The sequence below is a fragment of the Paroedura picta genome, chromosome 3 (genome assembly GCF_049243985.1).
Source record: "Paroedura picta isolate Pp20150507F chromosome 3, Ppicta_v3.0, whole genome shotgun sequence".
NCBI lineage: Eukaryota > Metazoa > Chordata > Lepidosauria > Squamata > Gekkonidae > Paroedura > Paroedura picta.
Window position 1 is genome coordinate 446,347 of NC_135371.1, and position 24,286 is coordinate 470,632.

Genomic DNA, 24,286 nt, shown 5'->3' on the forward strand with positions numbered 1-24,286 from the left:
TGTAAACAGCCTTGAGTTCTGTAAAGTAGAAAAGCGGCTAATAAGTGTTTAAGATGCCATCCAAAGAAATGGATCTCTCAAAAAGAGACGGGGCCCTGAGTTCCCACGATGAAGGCTGGTAGGAGGGGGGCCACTGGAGACAGGAGGGCTCCCTGCTGGGTAGGCCAGCTCCAGATCGCTCTTGGAGGATATTTCCTTTCACTTTACCCCTTTGCTTTATCAAGACGCAACTTTTAACATCAGCTTTTTACAAGTGTCAAAGTACCAGCCATTATTGGACAGGCAAGGGCAAATCACCTCTGGCAATTCTGAAGTGGACATCTGGGTCAGGTCAGCCCTACCGCACAGGGTTGTTGTGAGGGGGGAATAGGGAGAGCGGGGTGAGAAGCCTGAAATGTGCTCTGGGCTCCCCAGAGAAAGGGGGAGATAAAATGTCCACAAGGAGGGCTTCGGACCTGAGCTTGGAGGGCTACGCTGGACCTCAGCACACAACTCTCTCCAAAGGAGGCATGTTTTATTTAGACAACATTCGGCCAAATTGCTGCCTGGACACAGGTGAACTCAGTGAGGGGGAGGGGAAGGGGAGGGGGAGGGGGCAGGATCGTCCAAAGGAAGGAAGCGATTTCCTCAGTGGAAGGTCTGCAGGCCTTGGGACTAAGGGATGAGCCCTGTCAGAAAAGAGGAGAGGGGGGAGAAGGTGAGAAGACAACTGAACCGGACTTAGGACAAAAGACTCTGGTGGCAGAATCCCCCCACCCCACCCCCCACCCCCCACCAGGCCAGAAGAGTTATGGGCCAAGTCCACTCCAAGAAAACCTTTCCCCTTCAGGCTGAAATGAAAGCACCACCTCTCTGGCTCTGGGGGGCTGAAGGGGGACTCTGAGGAGCACCGGGGGAATATCATATCAAGACCCCCCTCTGCTGGGCTGGGGAAAGGTCCCCACTGCACCCTGAAATGTATTTATACCCCACTTTTCTCCACAATGGGGACTCAAGGCAGCTTAGTACACCCTTCTTGTCTCCTCATAACAACCCTGTAAAGTAGGCTAGATTGTGTCTTTGGCTCAAAATGACCATGAGATTCATGGGAGGGTGGGGATTAGAGCCGGGGTCTCTCTGATCCGAGGCTGATCCTTTAACCACATTGGGTTTCAACTGTCTGGTCACTTAATGGCTGAAACTGCCATAGGATGGATGGTAGATCTGCCTCCCATTTCTTCCCACTGTCCCAACTGGTCACAGTACTTGGGACCCCCAGCCCTCCACCCCAGTCCCCTTCCCGCTCCCTCTCCTTCTGAGAGACCCTCTTGCTGAGGGGCTGGTGGGTCCAGAGCTGATGCTGTGCCAGGCAGATCCAGACTGGCAGCCCTCAGTACACAGACAGGGACCCCAAAGTTTGGCTAAGGAGTGGGGATGGCCTACCTCGCAGGGCTGCTGGGAGGGTGACAGAGATGCTAATGTAAGGTATTTGGGAATGCCCACAAGGAAGCACAAAGCCTCGCTGACTTTGGTTGTTGTTGTTATGTGCGAAGTCGTGTCCGACCCATCGCGACCCCATGGACAATGATCCTCCAGGCCTTCCTGTCCTCCACCATTCCCCGGAGTCCATTTAAGTTTGCACCTACTGCTTCAGTGACTCCATCCAGCCACCTCATTCTCTGTCGTCCCCTTCTTCTTTTGCCCTCGATCGCTCCCAGCATTAGGCTCTTCTCCAGGGAGTCCTTCCTTCTCATGAGGTGGCCAAAGTATTTGAGTTTCATCTTCAGGATCTGGCCTTCTAAAGAGCAGTTAGGGTTGATCTCCTCTAGGACTGACCGGTTTGTTCGCCTTGCAGTCCAAGGGACTCGCAAGAGTCTTCTCCAGCACCAGAGTTCAAAAGCCTCAATTCTTTGACGCTCGGCCTTCCTTATGGTCCAACTTTCGCAGCCATACATTGCAACTGGGAATACCATAGCCTTGACTAAACGCACTTTTGTTGGCAGGGTGATGTCTCTGCTTTTTAGGATGCTGTCTAGATTTGCCATAGCTTTCCTCCCCAGGAGCAAGCGTCTTTTAATTTCTTTGCTGCAGTCCCCATCTGCAGTGATCTTGGAGCCCAGGAAAATAAAATCTGTCACTATCTCCATTTCTTCCCCATCTATTTGCCATGAATTGAGAGGGCCGGATGCCATGATCTTTGTTTTCTTGATGTTGAGTTTCAAGCCAACTTTTGCACTCTCCTCCTTCACCCGCATCAACAGGCTCTTTAGTTCCTCTTCACTTTCTGCCATTAGAGTGGTATCATCTGCATATCTGAGGTTGTTGATATTTCTCCCTGCAATCTTGATCCCAATTTGTGACTCCTCTAATCCCGCATTTCTCATGATGTGCTCTGCATACAAGTTAAATAGGCAAGGCGACAGTATACAGCCTTGCCGAACTCCTTTCTCAATTTTGAACCAGTCAGTGATTCCATGTTCAGTTCTCACTGTTGCTTCTTGACCTGCATATAAATTTCTCAAGAGACAAATAAGATGCTCTGGTATTCCCATCTCTTTAAGAACTTGCCACAATGTGTTGTGCTCCACACAATCAAAGGCTTTAGCATAGTAAATGAAGCAGAAGTAGACGTTCTTCTGGTACTCCCTAGCTTTCTCCATGATCCAGCGTATGTTGGCAATTTGATCTCTAGTTCCTCTGCCTCTTCGAAATCCTGCCTGTACTTCTGGAAGTTCTCGGTCCACATATTGCTGGAGCCTAGCTTGTAGGATTTTGAGCATAACTTTGCTAGCATGAGAAATTAGTGCAATGGTGCGGTAGTTTGAACATTCTTTGGCATTGCCCTTCTTTGGGATTGGAATGTAAACTGACCTTTTCCAATCCTGTGGCCATTGTTGAGTTTTCCAAATTTGCTGGCATATTGAGTGTAGCACTTTTACTGCATCGTCTTTTAAGATTTTGAATAGTTCAACTGGAATGCTGTCACCACCACTAGCTTTATTGTTGCTCAGACTTCCTAAGGCCCATTTGACTTCACATTCCAGGATGTCTGGCTCCAGGTCAGTAACTACCCCACTGTGGTCATCAGGGATGTTAAGCTCGCTCTTGTATAGTTGTTCTGTATAATTTTGCCACCTTTGTTTAATCTCTTCTGCTTCTGTGAGGTCCCTACCATTTTGGTCCCTTATCATACCCAACTTTGCATGAAACGTTCTCTTCATATCTCCAATTTTCTTGAAAAGATCTCTGGTCTTCCCCATTCTATTGTTTTCTTCTATTTGTTTGCACTGTTCATTTAAGAAGGCATTCTTATCTCTTCTAGCTTTTCTCTGAAATTCTCCATTCAATTGGGTGTATCTTTCTCTTTTTCCCTTGCCTTTCACTTCCCTTCTCTCCTTAGCTATTTGTAAAGCTTCCTCAGACAGCCATTTTGATTTCTTGCATTTCTTTTTCTTTGGGATGGTTTTAGTTGCTACCTCTTGTACAATGTTGCGAACCTCAGTCCATAGTTCTTCAGGCACTCTGTCTATCAGATCTAATTCCTTAAATCTATTTGTCACCTCTACTGTGTATTCGTCGGGGATATGATTTAGTTCATACCTGAGTGGCCTAGTGCTTTTCCCTACTTTCTTCAATTTAAGCCTAAATTTTGCAACAAGAAGCTCATGATCTGAACCACAATCAGCTCCTGGTCTTGTTTTTATTGACTGGATAGAACTTTTCCATCTTTGGCTGCAGAGCACATAGTCAATCTGATTTCTGTGTTGACCTTCTGGTGATGTCCATGTGTAGAGTCGTCTCTTGGGTTGTTGGAAAAGAGTGTTTGCTATGACCATTGTATTCTCTTGACAAAATTCTACCAGCCTGTGCCCTGCTTCATTTTGTACTCCAAGGCCAAACTTGCCTGTTATCCCGGTTATCTTTTGGCTTCCTACTTTAGCATTCCAATCCCCCATGATGATAAGCACATCATTCTTTGGTGTTGCTTCTAGAAGGTGTTGTAGGGCTTCATAGAACTGATCAACTTCATCCTCTTCAGCAGCAGTGGTTGGGGCATAGACCTGGATCACTGTGATGTTGAATGGTTTGCCTTGGATTCGAACTGAGATCATTCTGTCATTTTGGGGATTGTATCCCAAGACTGCTTTTCCTACTCTCTTATTGATTATGAAGGCTACTCCATTTCTTCTGCGAGATTCTTGTCCACAGTAGTATACCTGATGGTCATCTGAATTAAATTCACCCATTCCTGTCCATTTTAGTTCACTGATTCCTAAAATGTCGATGTTCAGTCTTGACATTTCTTGTTTGACCACGTCCAGCTTACCTTGATTCATGGATCTGACGTTCCAGGTTCCTATGGAATAAAAATCTTTACAGCATCGGACTGTCTTTTCGCCACCAGTTACTTCCACAACTGAGCGTCCTTTCGGCTTTGGCCCAGTCGCTTCATTCATTCTGGCGCTACTCGTACTAGCCGTCTGCTCATCCCCAGTAGCATATTGGACACCTTCCGACCTGAGGGGCTCATCTTCCGGCGTCATATCGTTATGCCTATTGGAACTGTCCATAGAGTTTTCATGGCAAAGATACTGGAGTGGTTTGCCATTTCCTTCTCCAGTGGATCACCTTTTGTCAGAGCTCTCAGCTATGACCTGTCCGTCTTGGGTGGCCCTGCACGGTATAGCTCATAGCTTCACTGAACTACGCAAGCCCCCTTGCCACAACAAGGCAGCGATCCTTGAAGGGGGGCTGACTTTGGAGAACCAGTTAAAACTTCGTCTAGTTCCTTCATGCCAAACAGGATTAAAAATAAATCACATTATGAGAAGGCGATGTACAGCCAGCCTTACCTGCTGCTGGTGCTGCGGGAACCACTATTAAGAGAGAGAGAGAGAGAGAGAGAGAGAGAGATTGTCAAAGCCTTGCAGGTGGGTGGTTTCTGTGGGTCTCCTGCACTATGAACTGTCCCGCTCCATAAGAATGCCAGAGGAGTCCTGCTGGGTCAGATCAGGGGGGGGTCCCTCTAGTCCAGCCTCCCGTCTCCTACAGTGACCGACCAGTTCCTCTGCAGGGCCAGCAATAAGGCAGAGAGGCTGAGGTCTCCATAAGAACATCAGGAGAGCCCTGCTGGTCTTCCGCTGATGTGGCCTCCTCACTCTGGGATTCAGAATTTGACTGCCCCAGACGGTGGGAATTCCCTCATCCACCACTGCTGGTAGCCACTGACAGATTTTTAATAGAATCACAGAGTTGGAAGAGACCTCAGGGTCACCTAGTCCAACCCCTGCACACTGGCACATTCCTTCTGGCCCACCCACTCACCATCTGCCCAAGTTCATAAAATCAGCATTTCTGTCAGGTGACTCTCTAGCCTCTGCTTAAAAACTTCCAAGCAAGGAGAACCCCCCACCTCCCGAGGAAGCCTGTTCCACTGAGGAACCGCTCTGACAGTCAGGAACTTCTTCTGGATGTTGAGCCAAAAATTCTTTGGAATGAATTTTAACCCATTGGTTCTGGTCGGACCGTCCGTGGCAACAGAAAACAACTCTGTTCCGTCCTCTACGTGAGAGCCCTACAAGTATCTGAAGATGGTGATCATATCACCTCTTAGTCTTGACAGATGGGACTCAGAGGGTGTTGCAAATGGTTCAGCATCCTCTTGGAGAAGAGTGACAAGTCAAGTGCCCCAGGGATGTGTCTGGGAGCCTGTGTTCTTTAGAGGGAGAGTGCGTGCACTCAAAAGCTCACACCTTGAATAAATCTCTGTTGGTCTTAAAGGTGCTACTGGACTCTGATTTTGTTGTGCTGCTTCAGACAGACCAACATGGCTACCCACTTGAATCTATATTTATAAATGATTTGAATGAGGGATAAGAGGGGGAACATTAAATTTGCAGATGATACTAAACTAGGAGGGGCAACAAACACAACAGAAGACAGAATCAGGATACAGGATGATCTTGATAGGCTCAAGAAGTGGGCTAAACGGAATAAAATGGAGTTCAACAGGGACAAATGTAAAGTTCTGCATTTAGGTAGGAAATATAGGGTGGGGGAGACTTGTCTTGGCAGTAGCATGTGCGAAAAGGATCTAGGAGTCTTGGTAGACCATACATTGAACATGAGTCAGCAGTGTGACTCAGTGGCTAAAGAGGCAAATGGGATTTTGGGCTGTATCGTGACCAGATCACGGGAGGTGATGGTACCACTTTATTCTGCTCTTGTTTGGCCTCACTTGGAGTATTGTGCTCAGTTTTGGGCACCCCAGTTGAAGAGGGATGTTGACAAACTGGAATGTTTCCAGAGGAGGGCAACAAAGATGGTGAGGGGTTTGGAGACCAAGATGTGTGAGGAAAGGTTGGGGGAGCTTGGTCTGTTTAGTCTAGAGAAGAGACGACTGAGAGGAGATCTGATAACCATCTTCAAATATTTAAAAGGCTGCCATAGAAAGAATGGAGCAGAGTTGTTCTCTCTTTCCCCAGAGGGACGGACCAGAACCAATGGGATGAAATTAATTCAAAATAAATTCCATCTGAACCTCTGGAAGAAGTTCCTGACAGTTAGAGCGATTTCTTAGTGGACAGGCTTCCTCAGGAGGTGGTGGCAGGTTACAGGGATGAGCAAGAGGCTTGTGAGTGTCCTGCATAGTGCAGGGGGTTGGACTAGATGACCCAGGAGGTCCCTTCCAACTCTAGGATTCTATGATTCTCTCCAGGCTAAACAGACCAAGTTCCCTCAACCTTTCCTCACCATCTTCGTAGCCCTCCTCTGGACATGCTCCAGTTTCTCTACATCTTTCTTCAGTTGTGTTGTCCAAAACTGAACACAGGACTCCAAGTGAGGTCTTATCAGGCCTCCACAGCTCTGCCCAATCTCCTTTTGATAAGAGTGGAAGACAAGTAAGAGGTTCAGGAACGGCCTCCCCCAGAATCCAGCTTGACTGTCCACCCAGACCAAGAATTTAATCCTCAAGGACTCTCTTTCACGCAGACTTCTCATCCTAGAATCATAGAATCACAGAATCATGTTGGGACCTCCTGGGTCATCTAGTCTAACCTCCTGCACCATGCAGGACACTCACATCCCAATCGCTCCTCCACTGTAACCTGCCACCCCCTTGAGCCTTCACAGAATCAGCCTCCCTGTCAGAGGGCTCTCCAGCCTCTGCTTAAACATTTCCAAAGATGGAGAATCCACCAAACTTGTCCTCTAGGATAAGTTTTTAAAAAACCAACAGAGTTCTGCCAACAGCAACATACCCCAGTTCGGTTCCCTATTTGGTACCCATTTAGGGATGCCAGCCTCCATGGGAGACCTGGAGACCTCCTGGAATTACAGCTCCTCTCCAGGCAGGAAGGATCAGCTCCCATGGAGAAAAGGGCTGATTGGGAAAGGGGGCTGCATGGCCTTGTGCCCCACTGAAGTCTCTCCCTTCTTTACACCATGCCCTCCTCCGGCCCCAGCCCAAAGTCTCCTGGTTTTCCCAACCTGGAGCTGGCAACTCTCTACCCATCATGCACGCTTCTGATGTTTGCTGGGTTGAAGGGAGGAGAGTCCTGGATTTAACGGGAGGAGGGTGGATGAGGATGCAGAACCAAACCTGGACTGCTGGGGGTGAGGAGATAATGTTGACCCCCCCACCCCACCCCCTTGGACTCCCAGGTCTCCACGGAGGGGGCCCAGTTCAGAGGGCTGCCAGTGGGGAGCAGAAGCTGCAAAACTCCTGGGCAGGGGAGGGAGGCTGCAGCCCCCCCCCCACTTCAGCACTTTCCCTGCCTTGTTCCTCTCAAATCGCCCTCCATCCCTCCCCCCCCCTCACCTGGCCTGGTCCTCCGATAGAAGGAGACTCCCAGGGCCCCCAAGGCCACCCCCAGGGCGGCCCCCACAGCCCCCATCCACACTTTGCTCTGGGCAGAGTTCGACGACCGCGGCTCTGTGGGGAAAGAAGAGACTTTGGATGAAAAAACAGCTCAGTTTAGGAATTCCACAAAGGGGGGGGGATTTGATCTGGTCACAGTCCACCCGTGCATCTGATCTCACAGGCGGCTGGGCCGGGAGGCCCGAGGGTCTGCTGGATTGTTCGTTTAGTTGCAGCTCACCCAAAGGGCATCACAGTGACTGACAACATGAAAAGCATGTCAGTAAAGTAAACTCTGAGAAGGAAGAAGACGAAGGCTGCCATTTCTAATCCTACCATCACGCTGGCTTTCAAAACATTGACATTTAAATGTCAAGGGAGTAAAACATGAAGCTAGATCCACACCACTCACAAAAACATTCCAAACATGTGGACAAAGCTAAGAAATTCGTCAGGGCCTGGGTGCCATCCACAGGCCAGGGGCCACGACTGAGAAGGCCCTGCTGGGGCCAGGCACCTGCCAGACGCCCCAGATGGTGACCAAAGGGAGCCCGGAGGGTGTTAGAGGGGCCCCCGTAGTTATGAGGGTCCCATCCCCATCCTCCCCACTGCCCAAGGACTGGGGGGGGCACCATTTTGAAGCCCTTTGTTTTCACTATTTTACCAACTCTGCGTTGGGGAATTCCTGGGCATCTGGGAATGGAGCTTCGGAGAAGGTGGAGTTTGGAGAAGGGAGAAGCCACAGAAGGCTGGAGCACCATCGATGGACGGTACCCTTGAAAGCAGCCATTTCATGCTGGGGAAGTTATATCTGCAGTCTGGAAACCCTTTGTAATTCATGCACCACCTGGAGGTTGGCAGGCCGTGCTCCCACTACCCAAGTGAAGAACTGAAATGGGGCAGCCCTCCGGCCTCTTACCCCACTGCACAGTGATGGGTTTCTTCACGCTGCTGTGCTCCACCTGGCAGGCATAGATGTCTCCCCGCTCGGGCACCGTCTCCAGCAGCACCTGGTCCTGGAAGGTCCAGTCTCCGTTCTGAAACTTCTCCGAGAAGCCCAGACCCTCCGTCTGCTCCTGCCCGTTCTTCAGCCACTTGATGTGGATCTCCGAGGGGTAAAATCCTGCCGCAGTGCAGATCAGGAGGGTGTGGTGGGCTTGTGGGTCGCCCTTGGTGTGGGAGATTTTCACTGTGGGCTCCTGCAGAGAGGGGAAGAAGGGGATATTTCGGAGATGCAGGAGAACCAGGAAACTGCAGGCAGATGGAGGAGAGGGAGAGGTTGTCCTATCCACAGTCGATCTCTTCCTCCTGACACCATCCTCGGGTTCTCCTCCCCACCCTGACAACTGATGGCCCATGAATTCACCTTCCGGACCCTGCCCAAATCCACATGGACGGACTCACAAATGTGCCTCTCTCCCTTCCGGCTTCCCATTCCCAATCACTCACTGCTACTCTGCAGGATCAGGCCCCCACCCCACCAACCTGTCCTGCCTTCTTCACCTTCTGATAACCTGCAATCACCTGCTGACTCCTTGGGCAGCACCTGTGAATTCAGTTCAGACTGCGAAGACGCTTCTGGGAATTAACTGGACATTTAAGGGGCCCCTAAATTCTCCTTTGGCTCCTGGTTGAAGGTATCTCTTGGGAGTTTTTTCTCAAGAACATGAGAGAAGAAGTTGTGCTGGTCAGGCCAATGGCTCATTTGTGTCACACAGTGGCCAAACCCACAGAAGCTTATTCACGTGGTCGTGTTCTATGATCGTTTTTGCCATTCAGTGCCAACTTCTGTTCTCTCTACAGGGCAAACAAGTCAAGCACTCTACTAAAGGATAAATGGACACAAATCAAAAATCACAAGGAACCTGCGAGAGAACACTTCACCCTTCCTAGACATGCATATTGGGGGGGAGGGGGCTCAGAATATCTGTTCCACTGCAAAGGAACTTCAAGAACAGACAGAAAAGGGAAATCATTGAGTTGCAAGTTATTACCACACCTGGAGCAATGGAACCCCCAGGACAGAACAGGGATATTGGTTGCTTTGCTCACAACATATGCCTACCTCATTCAGTCTTTCCAACTGTATTTCTCCCCTAAGAGGGATGCACAAAAAAATTCTTTTTTCCCCAGTTGCACTCAGGAAAAAATGGTATTTCACCCAAAAAACAGGTCTTTGTCATTTGGAACAATAACAATAGACTAGAGACAGGGGAAAAATTATATATATATTTTAAAGCTATGGCCCAACTCAGGGACAGACTTGGTTTCTCTTGGTGTGTAGTTTATTTGAGAGCTTGGTGACCCAAGGATCCAGAGATCCTTGATTACCCTCCCTCTTGCTGCAAGGCAGAAGGGAACAAAATTGATCACTTAAATGGCTTACAGACATTTTATTGTAACAGCTTGGCAAGTCTGCCCTTCAACTGTTGTTCAAATAGCTGGTGGCCATTTAGTTGCCCACTTAGCTTTCCCTTGCTTGGAAAGGGGGGGGGAGCAAACTACACAATTTAAATGGTTGCCAGCCATTTAAACCAAGCAGCTGATAGGCAGACCTGCCAAGCTGTTAGGTTTAAATGGTTGGAAGTCATTCTGGCAGTCCATTTCACTTCCTCGCTCCTGGAAGGGGGGAGGGAGATGGACAGCTGAGCAGCATTGCTGAATATCCCTGAACAAACTATGCTGGTAGCTGATACAATTTCTCTAATCTGAATTAATCGTAGAAAATACCAGAAAATATTGATTTTTCCCCCCTGGTTAACCAAATTGCAACCCCCTCCCCCCCACACACACCCCAACCCTCCAGAAGGGCTATACGGCCCTTTAGTGTATAGCTTATTTAGAATAATAGATTAGAATAGTAGATAGTAAAGTAAAATAATGAATAGTAGAAGGTAACGCAGTTTGGAAAGAAGATCCGGATGCATCACTCTGGGCTGGTCAACACAGCCAATCCCCCCCCCTTCAAAGGAGAGAGAGAGGGGGGGGGTGCTGCATGGCGGCAGCTCCGTTGATCATCCTCTGCGTTCCAGGCTGCCTCCTGGTTGCTCTTCATTTCCTTCAGTACGTTTCCCCCTGGAATCTAGCCCAAGGGAAGATAGAGTGGAGCTCTTTATTTATACCCAACGTTTCACTCGCCGAAGGAGTCCCAAAGCAGCTTATAATCACTATTCCCTTCTCCTCCCCACAATAGACACCAGGCAAGGGAGCTGGGGCTGAGAGAGTTCTGAGAGAACTCCTCTGCAAGAACAGCTCTAAAAGAACCATGACTGGTCACCCAGCTACCTGCATGTGGAGGAGGAGTGGGGAATCGAACCAGGATATTCAGATTAGAGGCCGCCATTCTTAGCCACTGCACCATTCCGGCTCTCTAAAAGTTAACCCCCAGAGCTGGATTAGAACTCACAGACGTCTGATTTTCAGACTGAGCTATATGGTGACCACATAAACTAAGGTTCTTATTCCGGTTTGTTTTTTGAATCTGTTCCACGTCTTCATTATGCCGTACGTTCATTTACTGCTCACCCTCTGCCTACATGGATGGACTGGCAGTTCCCACTGCATTGCATCTGAGGAAGGGGGCATGCACAAGAAGGACTATGCTGTCAAGAAAAGTTTCTTGGTCTTAGAGGTGCCGCTGGACTCCATCTGTGAAGCAGCTCCTGTGTGGCCTCCACTCCCCCCCCAGGCTTCCGCCAGCCAGGATCCCCCAAAAAGGGCAGCAGGAGGAGGGAAATGCCCCCTGCGCTGACCAGCAACTTTCCCTGCCTTTCTGGGGCCAGTGCAGGGAGGCTCTCTGGGAAAGGGGGCCTGTGCCACATACCCCCCCCCCTGCCCCACTCACCTTTCCTGGTAGCGAAGAACTCCTTGTAGACCTTGTAGTTGTAGCGGCACAAGAAGTCCACGGCGGCCCTGGCGTTGTCCAAGAACTTCTTATGGCTGTTCCAGTACTGGGCATCGGGCTCACCCAGCTCGGTCACGGCCTCAAACCACCCGTGGCGGCTGTCAAAGCGCACATATTCCTGCCGGTTGTAGACGTGCCTGTCCAGGAACCGGACCTCGCCCGCCGTCCCGTTGGCATAACGGCACTCAGCCTTGTCCTGGTACAGGAAGAGGGCGTCTGTGGAGGGGAGGGGGGGAGAAGGCCACGAGGCCGAATGGGAGCGGGCAGCTGGACTCCCCTTGCTCTGGGTGGGGGCAGGCAGCAAGAGATAGCCCCCCCCCAAAAAAAACAGACACAGCTCAGCCTCCCCTCTGGAAACAAGCAGCATCTTATGGGGCTACCCAGACCTGCAGTCCCCACGCTGGGACAAGTGCCACGCTGGAGCAAACCCCAGCCACTTTCTATGCATGGAGGCAGATAGCAGGTGCAAGCAGGGCTACTCATGGGGGGGGGGTCAAAATTTGGGGAGGGGGCCAAGTCAGCTGGAGGGCCCCTGTGCAGCTCTGTCTGCAGCCACGATGTGAGCAGGGACGTCTAGGAGCACTCTGCTGTCGGCTAGACTAACCTTCCTCCGATAATGAAGCCAGCTTGCCTAACAGATCGCACTAAGCCAGCCGAGGAGCAAGACCAGGCAGCCCACGGATGGCTGCTGCTACACTGTGGCCGGCTCACAGCCTCCTGACAAGGCCCCGGCACAAATAGCCTCCTTCTTCCTTTCCTGGCAAAGCAGGACTATGGGTGCTGGAGCAAGGGGGGCCCACCTTGCCTTCCCTTGTCCTTAATTCTTCTCCTTCTTTCTTGCAGTTCTCACATTCCCTTCTGTCTCCCCCCCCCCCCACCTAATTCTTCCACACACACCCCATTTATTTCCAAGTCTCGGTCTCAGGTCCTTCCTACCTTTATCCTGCTTGGCAGCAGAATGTACTTAAGACTTTGTAGATATGATGGGCAGAAGGAGGGCTTTTAAAAATATTTCCCCATAATCCAGCCAAGGGTGTTCCCCCCCTCCCCCACCTCTGCATGCACGGTGGTGGAAAATCAATCTGCTTTATGGTTCTACATGCAGAACAGACGTTAGAGGTCCCAGTTCAGACTCCGGGTCAGTGACCATCTTATCGTGTTGTGGCAAAGGATGCAGTCCTTATAAAGCCATTCAGAATTTGTAACAAAGGCCATGCCCAGCCTCACTCCCAAATCTGCCTTGTTCTCTTGCCCTCCATTTTCTCCTCACAACAGCCCAGCAAGGTAGGTCTGGCTGAGAGTGTGACACCCAGCAAGCTTCTGTGATGAGCTCTGTCACAGAGACACGGGATAGGTTGCTTCAGCCTTCTCTTATGACGGGTTCCTCTTGCAAAGACATCCTGGTTTGGGGTGTTTGAAGTCCATTTGGGGCACTGGAGCATCTATCGCCAATCAGGGAACGATGCCAACTTTTCAAACCTGCAGGAGTTTTTTTTTTCTGGTGAGCTTTGCCTGCTCCAAACAGAGTAGCTGAGCTTCCGCTGCAAAGGGGGGTGGTCTGTCTGCCCTGGACTGGGATATTTTGGGTGGGGGGTGGGGGGAGAGTTCATTATTCATCTGGGAGAATAGAAAACACAAGCTGGCCAATGAGGATCCCCCCTCTGCAGCATCATCAGTCTCCAGGCAGAAGCACCAGCAGCCAGTTCCCTTTGGAAAGACGCTCTTAATGGACAAATAAGGGGGAGAGGTGAGCCCAAGAGCGTGAGAGGGGGTGAATTCTGCAGCCCCATCCCCCCCCCCCACACACACACACACATGCCAGTCCTTCAAGGTTTGGTGCTCCTTAAGCCCCTTCCCCCCCTCCAGTGGAGGACCACCGCCTAGTCCCCGCTGCAGCCGGCTAACTGAGCCCAGAAGAGAAGGATCCAGTGTAGACTGGCAGGTGCCACAGAGTCTGAGCCGGGTGGGCTGGAGCCCTTCAACTTGGCCCCCAGACCGGCTGAAGGCTCCAGAGCAAGTGTGGGGTGGAGTCTGATAGGAGAGTCCTTCCTTTGTTTGGGGAGAGAAACCTTTTTTTTCTCCAAGGGAAATGAGGCCAAAGAGAGTAGCAGACACACCAGAGTCCGGGGCAGGTATACCCTGGCCACTTTAGAAGAGGAGATGGCTCAGTTATTACAACACTCAGGACAATGGAATCCCCAGGGCTTAACAGAGATATCGGGTTCTTAACTCACAACACATGCTGCCTTGTTCAGTTCTCGCATCTGATTGTGAACTCTTTGCTTGTGTGGTAAGTTAATTTGCTTCTGTTCACAGGCCTTACCAGTTGCCTTCATCTATTCTTATCTACCTTTATTGCTCATGTTGAACTAATTTTCCCTGCCTGGGAACACCTTCACCGCTCTCTACAGTGGTTGGTGACTTTCATTTCAGGGTGCCCAAAGAAGTGTGCATGCTGAGCAAAGCTAACACCCAGAAGTAAACTTGGCTGGTCTTCAAGGTGCCCCAAGACTCAAAATGTAGCCCTTTAGGGAGCCCCTGGGTCTTTTCCTTCCTGTCTCCCAGCCCCCACCCCGAGGGGCTCTGCTTACCTGGGGGAGTGGCTCTTCCTTCTGCTCCGTGGAGCACGGAGGGGACGAGCAGGGCCATATGGAGGAGAGCCCCCGGCAGGATCAGGCCGGACCCCATGGCGGCTGCCCCACTCCCAGCCCCACAAGCAACCCTGCCCCGTTCCCTGCGATGATGGGGGTTGTGTTGGGGGGGGGGAGAGAGAGAGCGCACCAATGGGAATTCCGTCCGGGGCAGCGTCACTAGTCTCTGGCAGGGGCGTTCGTGGCCGCCCCGCTTGGGGAGATGGGCTGCGCTGTCCGCCTAGGCTGCTCTGCCCCGCGACGGGGAAAACCGGGAGACTTTGGGGCGGAGCCTGCAGACGGCGGGGTTGGGGGAGGGATTGGAATAGGGCCCCAGGGCCCCAGTTCCCCCCTCCCCAGCAACCCTTTTCTTCGGGGGGGGGGGGAGCGGGACTGATCGCTGCAGTCTGGAGAGGAGGGGCCATTCTGGGGGTTCCCAGGTCCCACCTGAAGACGGGCATCCCTGAACTCCTAGGGCTGATCCTGCGTTGAGCAGGGGGTTGGACTAGATGGCCTGTATGGCCCCTTCCAACTCTATGATTCTATGATTCTATGAACCTCCTCCTCCTCCTCCTTCTCCAGTAATCTCAGGGCTCTTTCAGCCCCACCTACCTCACAGGGTGTCTCTTGCAGGGAGAGGAAAGGGAAGGCAAGTGGAAGCCGCTTTGATGCTCCTTCGGGTAGAGAAAAGCGGCACATAAGAACCAACTCTTCTTCCTCTTCTTTTCTCAACCTCCCCTCCCTCACATGTGGGGTGTCTGTTGTGGAGAGAGGAAAGGGAAGCCACTTGTAGACTCCTTTGGATAGTGAAAGGTGGGGTATAAAGACCAACTCTTCTTCTTCTAAACATATATTTCCTTTTGTTTGTCCTGAGTTCTAGAATTTTGGGAAAGACAAAGTTCTCTTTGTCAACTCCCTCGACCTCTGTACATACTTTTATAAAACTCTTATCATGCCCGTCTGTTAATTGTCTCCTTTTCCAAAGGGAAATCTTCCAGAGTCTTCAGCCTTTCCCTCCTTTTTACTTTTCCCAGTGTGGCGATGTCCATATCGAGAGATGATGACCAGAACTGGGCACAGTATTCCAAATGAGGCCGCCCCATAGATCTGTACCAGGGTATTATGATAGCATCCATTTTATTTGCAATCCCTTTCCTAATAATTCCCCACACAGACTTTGCCCTTTTCACTACTCTCACATTCTGGGATTCAAGGGGGCTGTCCCTATGGTCATAAATGACCATAGTCCACGATGCCCTGATATAACCCTCAGATACTTTAGGAGCAGGGAAGAGGGGAAGAGGAGCTTGGAGCATCCCCTGAACATCTGGTCCCAACAGAACTGGACTGTGGCATGAAGACTAGTCCTTCAAGCTGCTCCTGCGGGACACGGCTGGTCCCTTCCCTCCAAGACGAAGGAGAACCATCAATGTGCCCCCTTTGGGTTTTATCATCCAGCCAATTACGAATCCATTTGATTGTGACCTTGTCCATCCCAGTTCGTACCAATCTTCTCACAGGAATATCAAGGGGGACCTTATCAAAGGCCTTGCTCAAATCTAGATATCCTACATCCACCGCATTCCCTGCATCTACTAAACTGGAGTATGATAAGCTTAAATTTCAAATTGGTCACAGGGTATTAAGTTGGAACACAGGTGAAGGCTGAGAATAAAAACGAAAGGCTTTATTCACACTACCGCGGAATCAGGTTTTTTTTGGGGGTGGGGACGGACTACAAGTGACAGAGCGTGGTCAGGTACAAGGAAAGATAACGATTTAAGACAATCTGAAAAACAAAGAATGTGCAGAATAAGAGAAAAGAGACCAGTGAATCAAAGGACACGCAGGTCTGTTCTAGTTAACAACAACCACAGCAGAAGACCCCCTTCAAGGATCGCTGCCTTGTTGTGGCAAGGGGGCTTGCGTAGCTCAGTGAAGCTATGAGCTATGCCGTGCAGGGCCACCCAAGACGGACAGGTCATAGCTGAGAGCTCTGACAAAAGGTGATCCACTGGAGAAGGAAATGGCAAACCACTCCAGTATCTTTGCCATGAAAACTCTATGGACAGTTCCAATAGGCATAACGATATGACGCCGGAAGATGAGCCCCTCAGGTCGGAAGGTGTCCACTATGCTACTGGGGATGAGCAGACGGCTAGTACGAGTAGCGCCAGAATGAATGAAGCGGCTGGGCCAAAGCCGAAAGGACGCTCAGTTGTGGAAGTAACTGGTGGCGAAAAGACAGTCCGATGCTGTAAAGATTTTTATTCCATAGGAACCTGGAACGTCAGATCCATGAATCAAGGCAAGCTGGACGTGGTTAAACAAGAAATGAGAAGACTGAACATCGACATTTTAGGAATCAGTGAACTAAAATGGACAGGAATGGGTGAATTTAATTCAGATGACCATCAGGTATACTACTGTGGACAAGAATCTCGCAGAAGAAATGGAGTAGCCTTCATAATCAATAAGAGAGTAGGAAAAGCAGTCTTGGGATACAATCCCCAAAATGACAGAATGATCTCAGTTCGAATCCAAGGCAAACCATTCAACATCACAGTGATCCAGGTCTATGCCCCAACCACTGCTGCTGAAGAGGATGAAGTTGATCAGTTCTATGAAGCCCTACAACACCTTATAGAAGCAACGCCAAAAAATGATGTGCTTATCATCATGGGGGATTGGAATGCTAAAGTAGGAAGCCAAAAGATAACTGGGATAACAGGCAAGTTTGGCCTTGGAGTACAAAATGAAGCAGGGCACAGGCTGGTAGAATTTTGTCAAGAGAATACAATGGTCATAGCAAACACTCTTTTCCAACAACCCAAGAGACGACTCTACACATGGACATCACCAGACGGTCAACACAGAAATCAGATTGACTATGTACTCTGCAGCCAAAGATGGAAAAGTGCTATACAGGCAATAAAAACAAGACCAGGAGCTGATTGTGGTTCAGATCATGAGCTTCTTGTTGCAAAATTTAGGCGTAAATTGAAGAAAGTAGGGAAAAGCACTAGGCCACTCAGGTACGAACTAAATCATATCCCCGACGAATATACAGTAGAGGTGACAAATAGATTTAAGGAATTAGATCTGATAGACAGAGTGCCTGAAGAACTATGGACGGAGGTTCGCGACATTGTACAAGAGGTAGCAACTAAAACCATCCCAAAGAAAAAGAAATGCAAGAAATCAAAATGGCTGTCTGAGGAAGCTTTACAAATAGCTAAGGAGAGAAGGGAAGTGAAAGGCAAGGGAGAAAGAGAAAGATACACCCAATTGAATGCAGAATTCCAGAGAAAAGCTAGAAGAGATAAGAATGCCTTCTTAAATGAACAGTGCAAACAAATAGAAGAAAACAATAGAATGGGGAGAACCAGAGATCTTTTCAAGAAAATTGGAGATATGAAGAGAACGTTTCATGCAAAGATGGGTATGATAAGGGACCAAAATGGTAGGGACCTCACAGAAGCAGAAGAGATTAAGCAAAGGTGGCAAAATTATACAGAAGAACTATACAAGAGCGAGCTTAACATCCCTGATGACCACAGTGGGGTAGTTACTGACCTGGAGCCAGACATCCTGGAATGTGAAGTCAAATGGGCCTTAGGAAGTCTGAGCAACAATAAAGCTAGTGGTGGTGACAGCATTCCAGTTGAACTATTCAAAATCTTAAAGGACGATGCAGTAAAAGTGCTACACTCAATATGCCAGCAAATTTGGAAAACTCAGCAATGGCCACAGGATTGGAAAAGGTCAGTTTACATTCCAATCCCAAAGAAAGGCAATGCCAAAGAATGTTCAAACTACCGCACCATTGCACTAATTTCTCATGCTAGCAAAGTTATGCTCAAAATCCTACAAGCTAGGCTCCAGCAATATGTGGACCGAGAACTTCCAGAAGTACAGGCAGGATTTCGAAGAGGTAGAGGAACTAGAGATCAAATTGCCAACATACGCTGGATCATGGAAAAAGCTAGGGAGTTCCAGAAGAACATCTACTTCTGCTTCATTGACTATGCTAAAGCCTTTGATTGTGTGGAGCACAACAAATTGTGGCAAGTTCTTAAAGAGATGGGAATACCAGAGCATCTTATTTGTCTCTTGAGAAATTTATATGCAGGTCAAGAAGCAACAGTGAGAACTGAACATGGAATCACGGATTGGTTCAAAATTGAGAAAGGAGTTCGGCAAGGCTGTATACTGTCGCCTTGCCTATTTAACTTGTATGCGGAGCACATCATGAGAAAGGCGGGATTAGAGGAGTCACAAATTGGGATCAAGATTGCAGGGAGAAATATCAACAACCTCAGATATGCAGACGATACCACTCTAATGGCAGAAAGTGAAGAGGATCTAAAGAGCCTGTTGATGCGGGTGAAGGAGGAGAGTGCAAAAGTTGGCTTGAAACTCAACATCAAGAAAACAAAGATCATGGCAGCCGGCCCTCTCAATTCCTGGCAAATAGATGGGGAAGAAATGGAGATAGTGACAGATTTTATTTTCCTCGGCTCCAAGATCACTGCAGATGGGGACTGCAGCAAAGAAATTAAAAGACGCTTGCTCCTAGGGAGGAAAGCTATGGCAAATCTAGACAGCATCCTAAAAAGCAGAGACATCACCCTACCAACAAAAGTGCGTTTAGTCAAAGCTATGGTATTCCCAGTTGCAATGTATGGCTGCGAAAGTTGGACCATAAGGAAGGCCGAGCGTCAAAGAATTGAGGCTTTTGAACTCTGGTGCTGGAGAAGACTCTTGCGAGTCCCTTGGACTGCAAGGCGAACAAACCAGTCAGTCCTAGAGGAGATCAGCCCTGACTGCTCTTTAGAAGGCCAGATCCTGAAGATGAAACTCAAATACTTTGGCCACCTCATGAGAAGGAAGGACTCCCTGGAGAAGAGCCTAATGCTGGGAGTGATCGAGGGCAAAAGAAGAAGGGGACGACAGAGAATGAGGTGGCTGGATGGAGTCACGGAAGCAGTAGGTGCAAACTTAAAAGGACTCCAGGGAATGGTAGAGGACAGGAAGGCCTGGAGGATCATTGTCCATGGGGTCGCGATGGGTCGGACACGACTTCGCACATAACAACAACAACAACAGCAGAAGGAGGAATAAACAAAACATTGTTATAGACCAGGATGGCAGACCAATACAAAGGCCTTCTATGCAGAGAGACCCCGGCAGGTTCCTTCGGGATACCCATCTAGGTCCCCAAAAGATTATCAATCCCCCCTTCCCCTGATGCAAAGTTTTGGCCTCATCATTAAATTCCATATTGAAGGGAAACTTCATTACACAGATGCGGTATCTCAATGATCGTCTCATTTTCAAAAACACATTATGCAAGAGCGGCAAACCCCAACCCTCCAACAGGATTATACCGCAAAATACTTTAGTTAAGGAGGAGCTGCAGTTTCGGGGCAGAACATCTGGTTGGCATGCAGAAGGTCCTGGGTTCGATCCCCAGCATCTCAAGCTAAAAAGATCAGAGGATGTGAAAGACCTCTGCCTGAGACCCTGGAGAGCTGGTGCCCCGGATGGCCCAGAGGTCTGGTTCAGCATACGGCAGCTTCCTGGGCTCATCTGTGGCCAACCTGTACAATTGCCATGAACAATAATGTCATCTCCACACAATAAACATTTTTAAATACGTGGGATTCCCCATCCTAGAAATTATTCAATGAGACCGGGCATCTTAGATCCAGTTAAAATCCTTTTTGCACCCAGAGTCCAAATGTGGTGTGCATTCCTTGATGAGAAGCTACAATAATTATTCTGAGTGTTTATTCAGAACACTTCTAAACCTGGCTTCTCCCCTGTGTGGATTCTTTGGTGGGAAGTCAGCGCTGAGCTTTGGCGGAAGTTCTTTCCGCACACGAGGCACGAATACGGCTTCTCCCCCGTGTGGATTTTCTGATGGGAATTCAGGTTCTCTCGCTTGGTGAAGCTCTTCCCACACTCTGAGCACTGATACGGTTTCTCTCCCGTGTGGATCCTCTGGTGGATAACCAGGTCTGAACTCCGGCAGAACCGCTTTTCGCACTCTGGACACGGATACGGTTTCTCTCCCGTGTGGATCCTCTGGTGGATCACCAGGTCTGAGCTCCGACTAAAGCTCTTTCCGCACTCTGGGCAAGCAAAGGGTTTCTCCCCTGTGTGGATCCTCTGATGGATCACCAGGTCTGAGCTCTGACTGAAAGTCTTCCCACACACTGAGCAAGTGTACGGTTTCTTCCCCGTGTGCATTCTTTTATGGGACGTGAGGCTGTTGCGGTGACTGAAGGTCTTCCCACAGTCCCAACACGTATACGGTTTCTCCCCCGTGTGGATTCTCTGGTGGATTGAAAGATCCGAGTTCTGGCTGAAGCGCTTCCCGCACTCAGTGCACACGTAGGGCTTCTCCCCTGTGTGGATCCTCTGGTGGGCAGTAAAGCTGTTGCTGTGACTGAAGCGCTTCCCGCACTCCGAGCACACGTAGGGCTTCTCCCCGGTGTGCGTCCTGTAATGCAAAGTGAGGGCAGATCTCTGACTGAAGCTCTTCCCGCACTCGGAGCACACGTAGGGCTTCTCCCCGGTGTGGATCCTGAGATGGGTGGCGAGGTCTGAACTCCGGCTGAAGCTCTTCCGACATTCTGTGCAAGAATACGGCTTATCCCCGGTGTGGATCCTCTGGTGGATGGCAAGATCCGTGCTCCGGCTGAAGCTCTTCCCGCACTCCGCACATGCGTACGGCTTCTCCCCTGTGTGGATTCTCTGGTGGGAAGTGAGGTTGGTGCTTTGGCTGAAGGAGATTCCGCACTCGGAGCACTGATACGGCTTCTCCCCGGTGTGGATTCTGTGATGGGATGCCAAGTGCTCCCTCTGCGTGAAGCTCTTCCCGCACTCGGAACATCTGTACGGTTTCTCCCCGGTGTGGATTCTCTGGTGAGAAGCGAGGTTGATGCTCTGGCTGAAGCGTTTTCCGCACTCGGAGCACTGGTACGGCTTCTCCCCCGTGTGGGTCCTCCGGTGTGAAGTGAGGTGCTCTCTCTTGGTGAAGCTCTTCCCACATTCGGAGCATTTATAGGGTTTCTCCCCCGCAGGCGTCGTTTGGGGACTGGTGGGACAAGTACTTGCACTGAAACTCTTTCCATCCGCGGGACACTTCTGTGGCTCTTCCACATCATCGAATCCATCACACATGCTGAGGCCTGAGTTGCTCCCCGAGAGTTCACCAGCCAGAAGGGACTTTCCAGGGTCGAGGGAAAGGTTTCCTTTGTGGTATTCTTCCTGGACTGCAGTTCCCTCTGAGGAGCCACCTGGCAAAGCAACAGACTCCCTTTCCTTTTCCCGCTTTGCTGTCATTCTCCCTCCCTGCTCTTCACAGGTTTTCTGGCTCTCGCTGCATCACCTACAGGAAGAAAGATATACCTCTTGAGGAGAAGCAGAGCCCAAACAAGGGAGCGAATCCAGCTCACCCCGTAGAAGCAGGGAATATGCCCAGGCCTTAAAGGATGGGCTTTGATTGGCTTTAATGTCTGGCACAGAGCTTGGGGCCTTTCATATGCAACCAACACAGACTCCAGTAGAGGCATTTGCAGATCACATAAAAGGAGCCCTGTTGGGTCAGGACAGTGGCCCCTCCTGTCCCACTCAAATAATCAACAGCTCAACTTAACAAGATGAAAGCACAAATTAGAACACAAAGACTACAAATTTAAAAGGATTCTAGACTGAAGAAGCCACACAAGGATTTAAAAAACAAAAATAAAATAGCACATCCACACCCCGCCCTCCCCCCCCCCCGCAGAAGACACCTGCCAATACAGACCCCCCCCCCAAAGCCCTGGCAAACAGGCTGCCCCTGCAGGGCCTCCTGAAGGTCTCCAACGAGGGGTCCCCCTCACCTCTTCAGGGAGCCCCTTCCATAGAGCCAGAGCTCTGGCCAAGGCTAGAGAGCCACCCCAAGTGGAGGGGCCCCAGCTGGCACATGGGGCACTAGGAGGGAGACAGCCCCTGCCAGTATGTGGGTCCCAGGTCAGGAAGAAGAGAAGAACAACTGGTTTTTATACCCCACTTTTTTACTACCGAAAGGAGTCTCAAAGAGGACTGCAATCGCCTTCCCTTCCTCTCCCCACATCAGGCACTTTATGGGCTGAGAGAACTCAGAGAGAACTGTGTCTAGCCTGAGGTCACCCAGGTGACTGCCGATGGAGGAGGTGTGGGGAATCGAACCCAGTTCTCCAGATTAGAGGGTGCTGCTCTTAACCACCACACCACGCTGGAGGTTTTAAAGGTCACAATCAGCCACTTGAATTGAACTCAGAAACGGACCGGCAGCCCATGTAGCGATTTCAAATTGGGCAATATGTGATCCCAGCAGCCAGCCCCCGCCCACAGTTGGGCTGCCACATACTGGACTAGCTGATGTCTTCCACGCAGAGGTCAAGGGCAGGCCCACCTGGAACCCCCTTGTGAGGCCAAGCACTCCCTGTCCGTCCAAGGGTTAATGTGTGGGGCTAAGCTCCACTGCAACACACTGGTGTTACTAACAGGCCCCTTACAGGCCCTTGCATCTCTTCATGGCCGAAATAAGAATCACAGAATCGTAGAGTTGGAAGGGGCCACACAGGCCATCTAGTCCAACCCCTTTGCTCAACGCAGGATCAGCCCAGAGCATCCTAAAGCATCCATAAGGGATGAGACCATTGGCTCATCTGGGGAACCTGTGGAGCTACAGGAGAGGAGGAGCAGCAAATCCTGGATGCTGGAGGCTGATCCTGCACCGAGCAGGGGATTGGAGCAGGTGGCCTGCAGGGCCCCTTCCCACTCTAGGATTCTAGACAGCAAGAGGGAGGAGGTAATTTTCGAGAAGGCTCCCGCAGGGCCGCACCCTGACTGGTTGGTCACCATCGCCTGATCTTGCCTGGCCTCAAAGCTCTAACTAGGCTAAGAGCAGAAAAGGCGAACAGATTCTGGGGGCCAGAAGGCCCCCCACCTATGACCTGCTAACGGCAACATAGAGGACGCAGGAGCTGAGGCCGGCCTGCTATTTCACGCAAGGTGGGCAGCCGAGCTCCTCTGAAGCAGCAGGACAAGGCAGTCCAGCGGCACCAACCAAGTGAACACAAAAGCCTAGAATTGGAATAAAACTCTACTGGTCTCAAAGGGGGCTGATGGGATTCCCAGCTCCATGGCGTTAGATTAGCGATCCCCAACCTGTGGGCTGCGCACCACATGTGGTCCTTTGACTAATTGGAGGTGGGCCCCAAAGGACGCCTTCTCCCCCCCCTCCCCACCCGCCCCGCTCACCGGATCCCGGCCGAGCCCTCCGGCGCTCCACGTGGGGGACCCGCCGCCCACCCGCCTACTTCCGGCCTCTCTAGGCAGCAGGAACTCGCTGCCCTTAACTCCTTGGCTCCCGGGCGAGGGCGACAGACGCAACCGGCAAGTCCCTGCAAAAGGCAGAGGAGCCTTTGGACGCTGTCTCCGTTCTCAGTCAGAGGTCGGCAAATTGTGACTCTCCATGGACCACAAGGACGATGAGCACTCTGTCGGAACCCTGGCAGGGGATCATGGTCATTGTAGTCCATGGGCATCTGGAGAGCCACAGTTAGTCCACTGCTGTGCAATCAATGGATGCTAATAAGACCACATCATGCCGGGGGGGGGGGGGATTTCTGACAGCAAAAATGGGTAGGTCTCAAACTGCAAGGCACTTACGGTCCAGAAATGGAACAAATGTTGTCCAGAAGCACCTTTAAAACCTACAAAGTATTATTCAAGGTATGAGCTTCCCTGCGCAGATACAAGGTCAAGGAATGAGAGTAATCAGTTCATACTTACAGCATGAGAGTAAATCAGCATACAGCATAATGGAAACAGTCAACAGATTCCAGAGATAGACCCACAGAATCCTAGAGT

The 24,286-nt window shown here is 50.3% G+C and overlaps 2 protein-coding genes across 9 annotated transcripts; both read right to left on the reverse strand.

Annotated features, from left to right (window-relative positions):
- Window positions 1–497: 497 nt before the first annotated feature.
- Window positions 498–14,649, reverse strand: LOC143834082 (H-2 class II histocompatibility antigen, E-S beta chain-like). Of its 5 annotated transcripts, XM_077330666.1 has the most exons (8): window positions 14,336–14,649; window positions 11,685–11,960; window positions 11,359–11,360; window positions 8,760–9,039; window positions 7,802–7,915; window positions 6,733–6,858; window positions 4,833–4,856; window positions 513–668 (listed from the first exon to the last, which is right to left on the reverse strand). In XM_077330666.1, exons 1-8 carry the CDS (start codon window positions 14,430–14,432, stop codon window positions 655–657), a joined length of 933 nt encoding a protein of 310 aa, XP_077186781.1. In that variant the 5' UTR covers window positions 14,433–14,649; the 3' UTR covers window positions 513–654. The 5 variants fall into 5 exon arrangements, with proteins under 5 accessions (XP_077186776.1, XP_077186777.1, XP_077186778.1 ...); XM_077330661.1 differs by lacking the exon at window positions 11,359–11,360 and having other exon boundaries at window positions 498–668; window positions 6,733–6,982; window positions 14,336–14,644; XM_077330662.1 differs by lacking the exons at window positions 6,733–6,858; window positions 11,359–11,360 and having other exon boundaries at window positions 498–668; window positions 14,336–14,623.
- Window positions 14,650–16,097: 1,448 nt separating this feature from the next.
- LOC143834054 (uncharacterized) lies at window positions 16,098–23,748 on the reverse strand. 4 transcript variants are annotated; one of them, XM_077330605.1, is made up of 2 exons: window positions 23,675–23,748; window positions 16,098–21,773 (listed from the first exon to the last, which is right to left on the reverse strand). In XM_077330605.1, the coding sequence occupies exon 2, from the start codon at window positions 21,725–21,727 to the stop codon at window positions 20,171–20,173; it is 1,557 nt and encodes a 518-aa protein (XP_077186720.1). In that variant the 5' UTR covers window positions 21,728–21,773; window positions 23,675–23,748; the 3' UTR covers window positions 16,098–20,170. The 4 variants fall into 4 exon arrangements, with proteins under 4 accessions (XP_077186720.1, XP_077186723.1, XP_077186722.1 ...); XM_077330608.1 differs by lacking the exon at window positions 23,675–23,748 and adding an exon at window positions 23,582–23,603; XM_077330607.1 differs by lacking the exon at window positions 23,675–23,748 and adding an exon at window positions 22,779–23,539.
- Window positions 23,749–24,286: the final 538 nt, after the last annotated feature.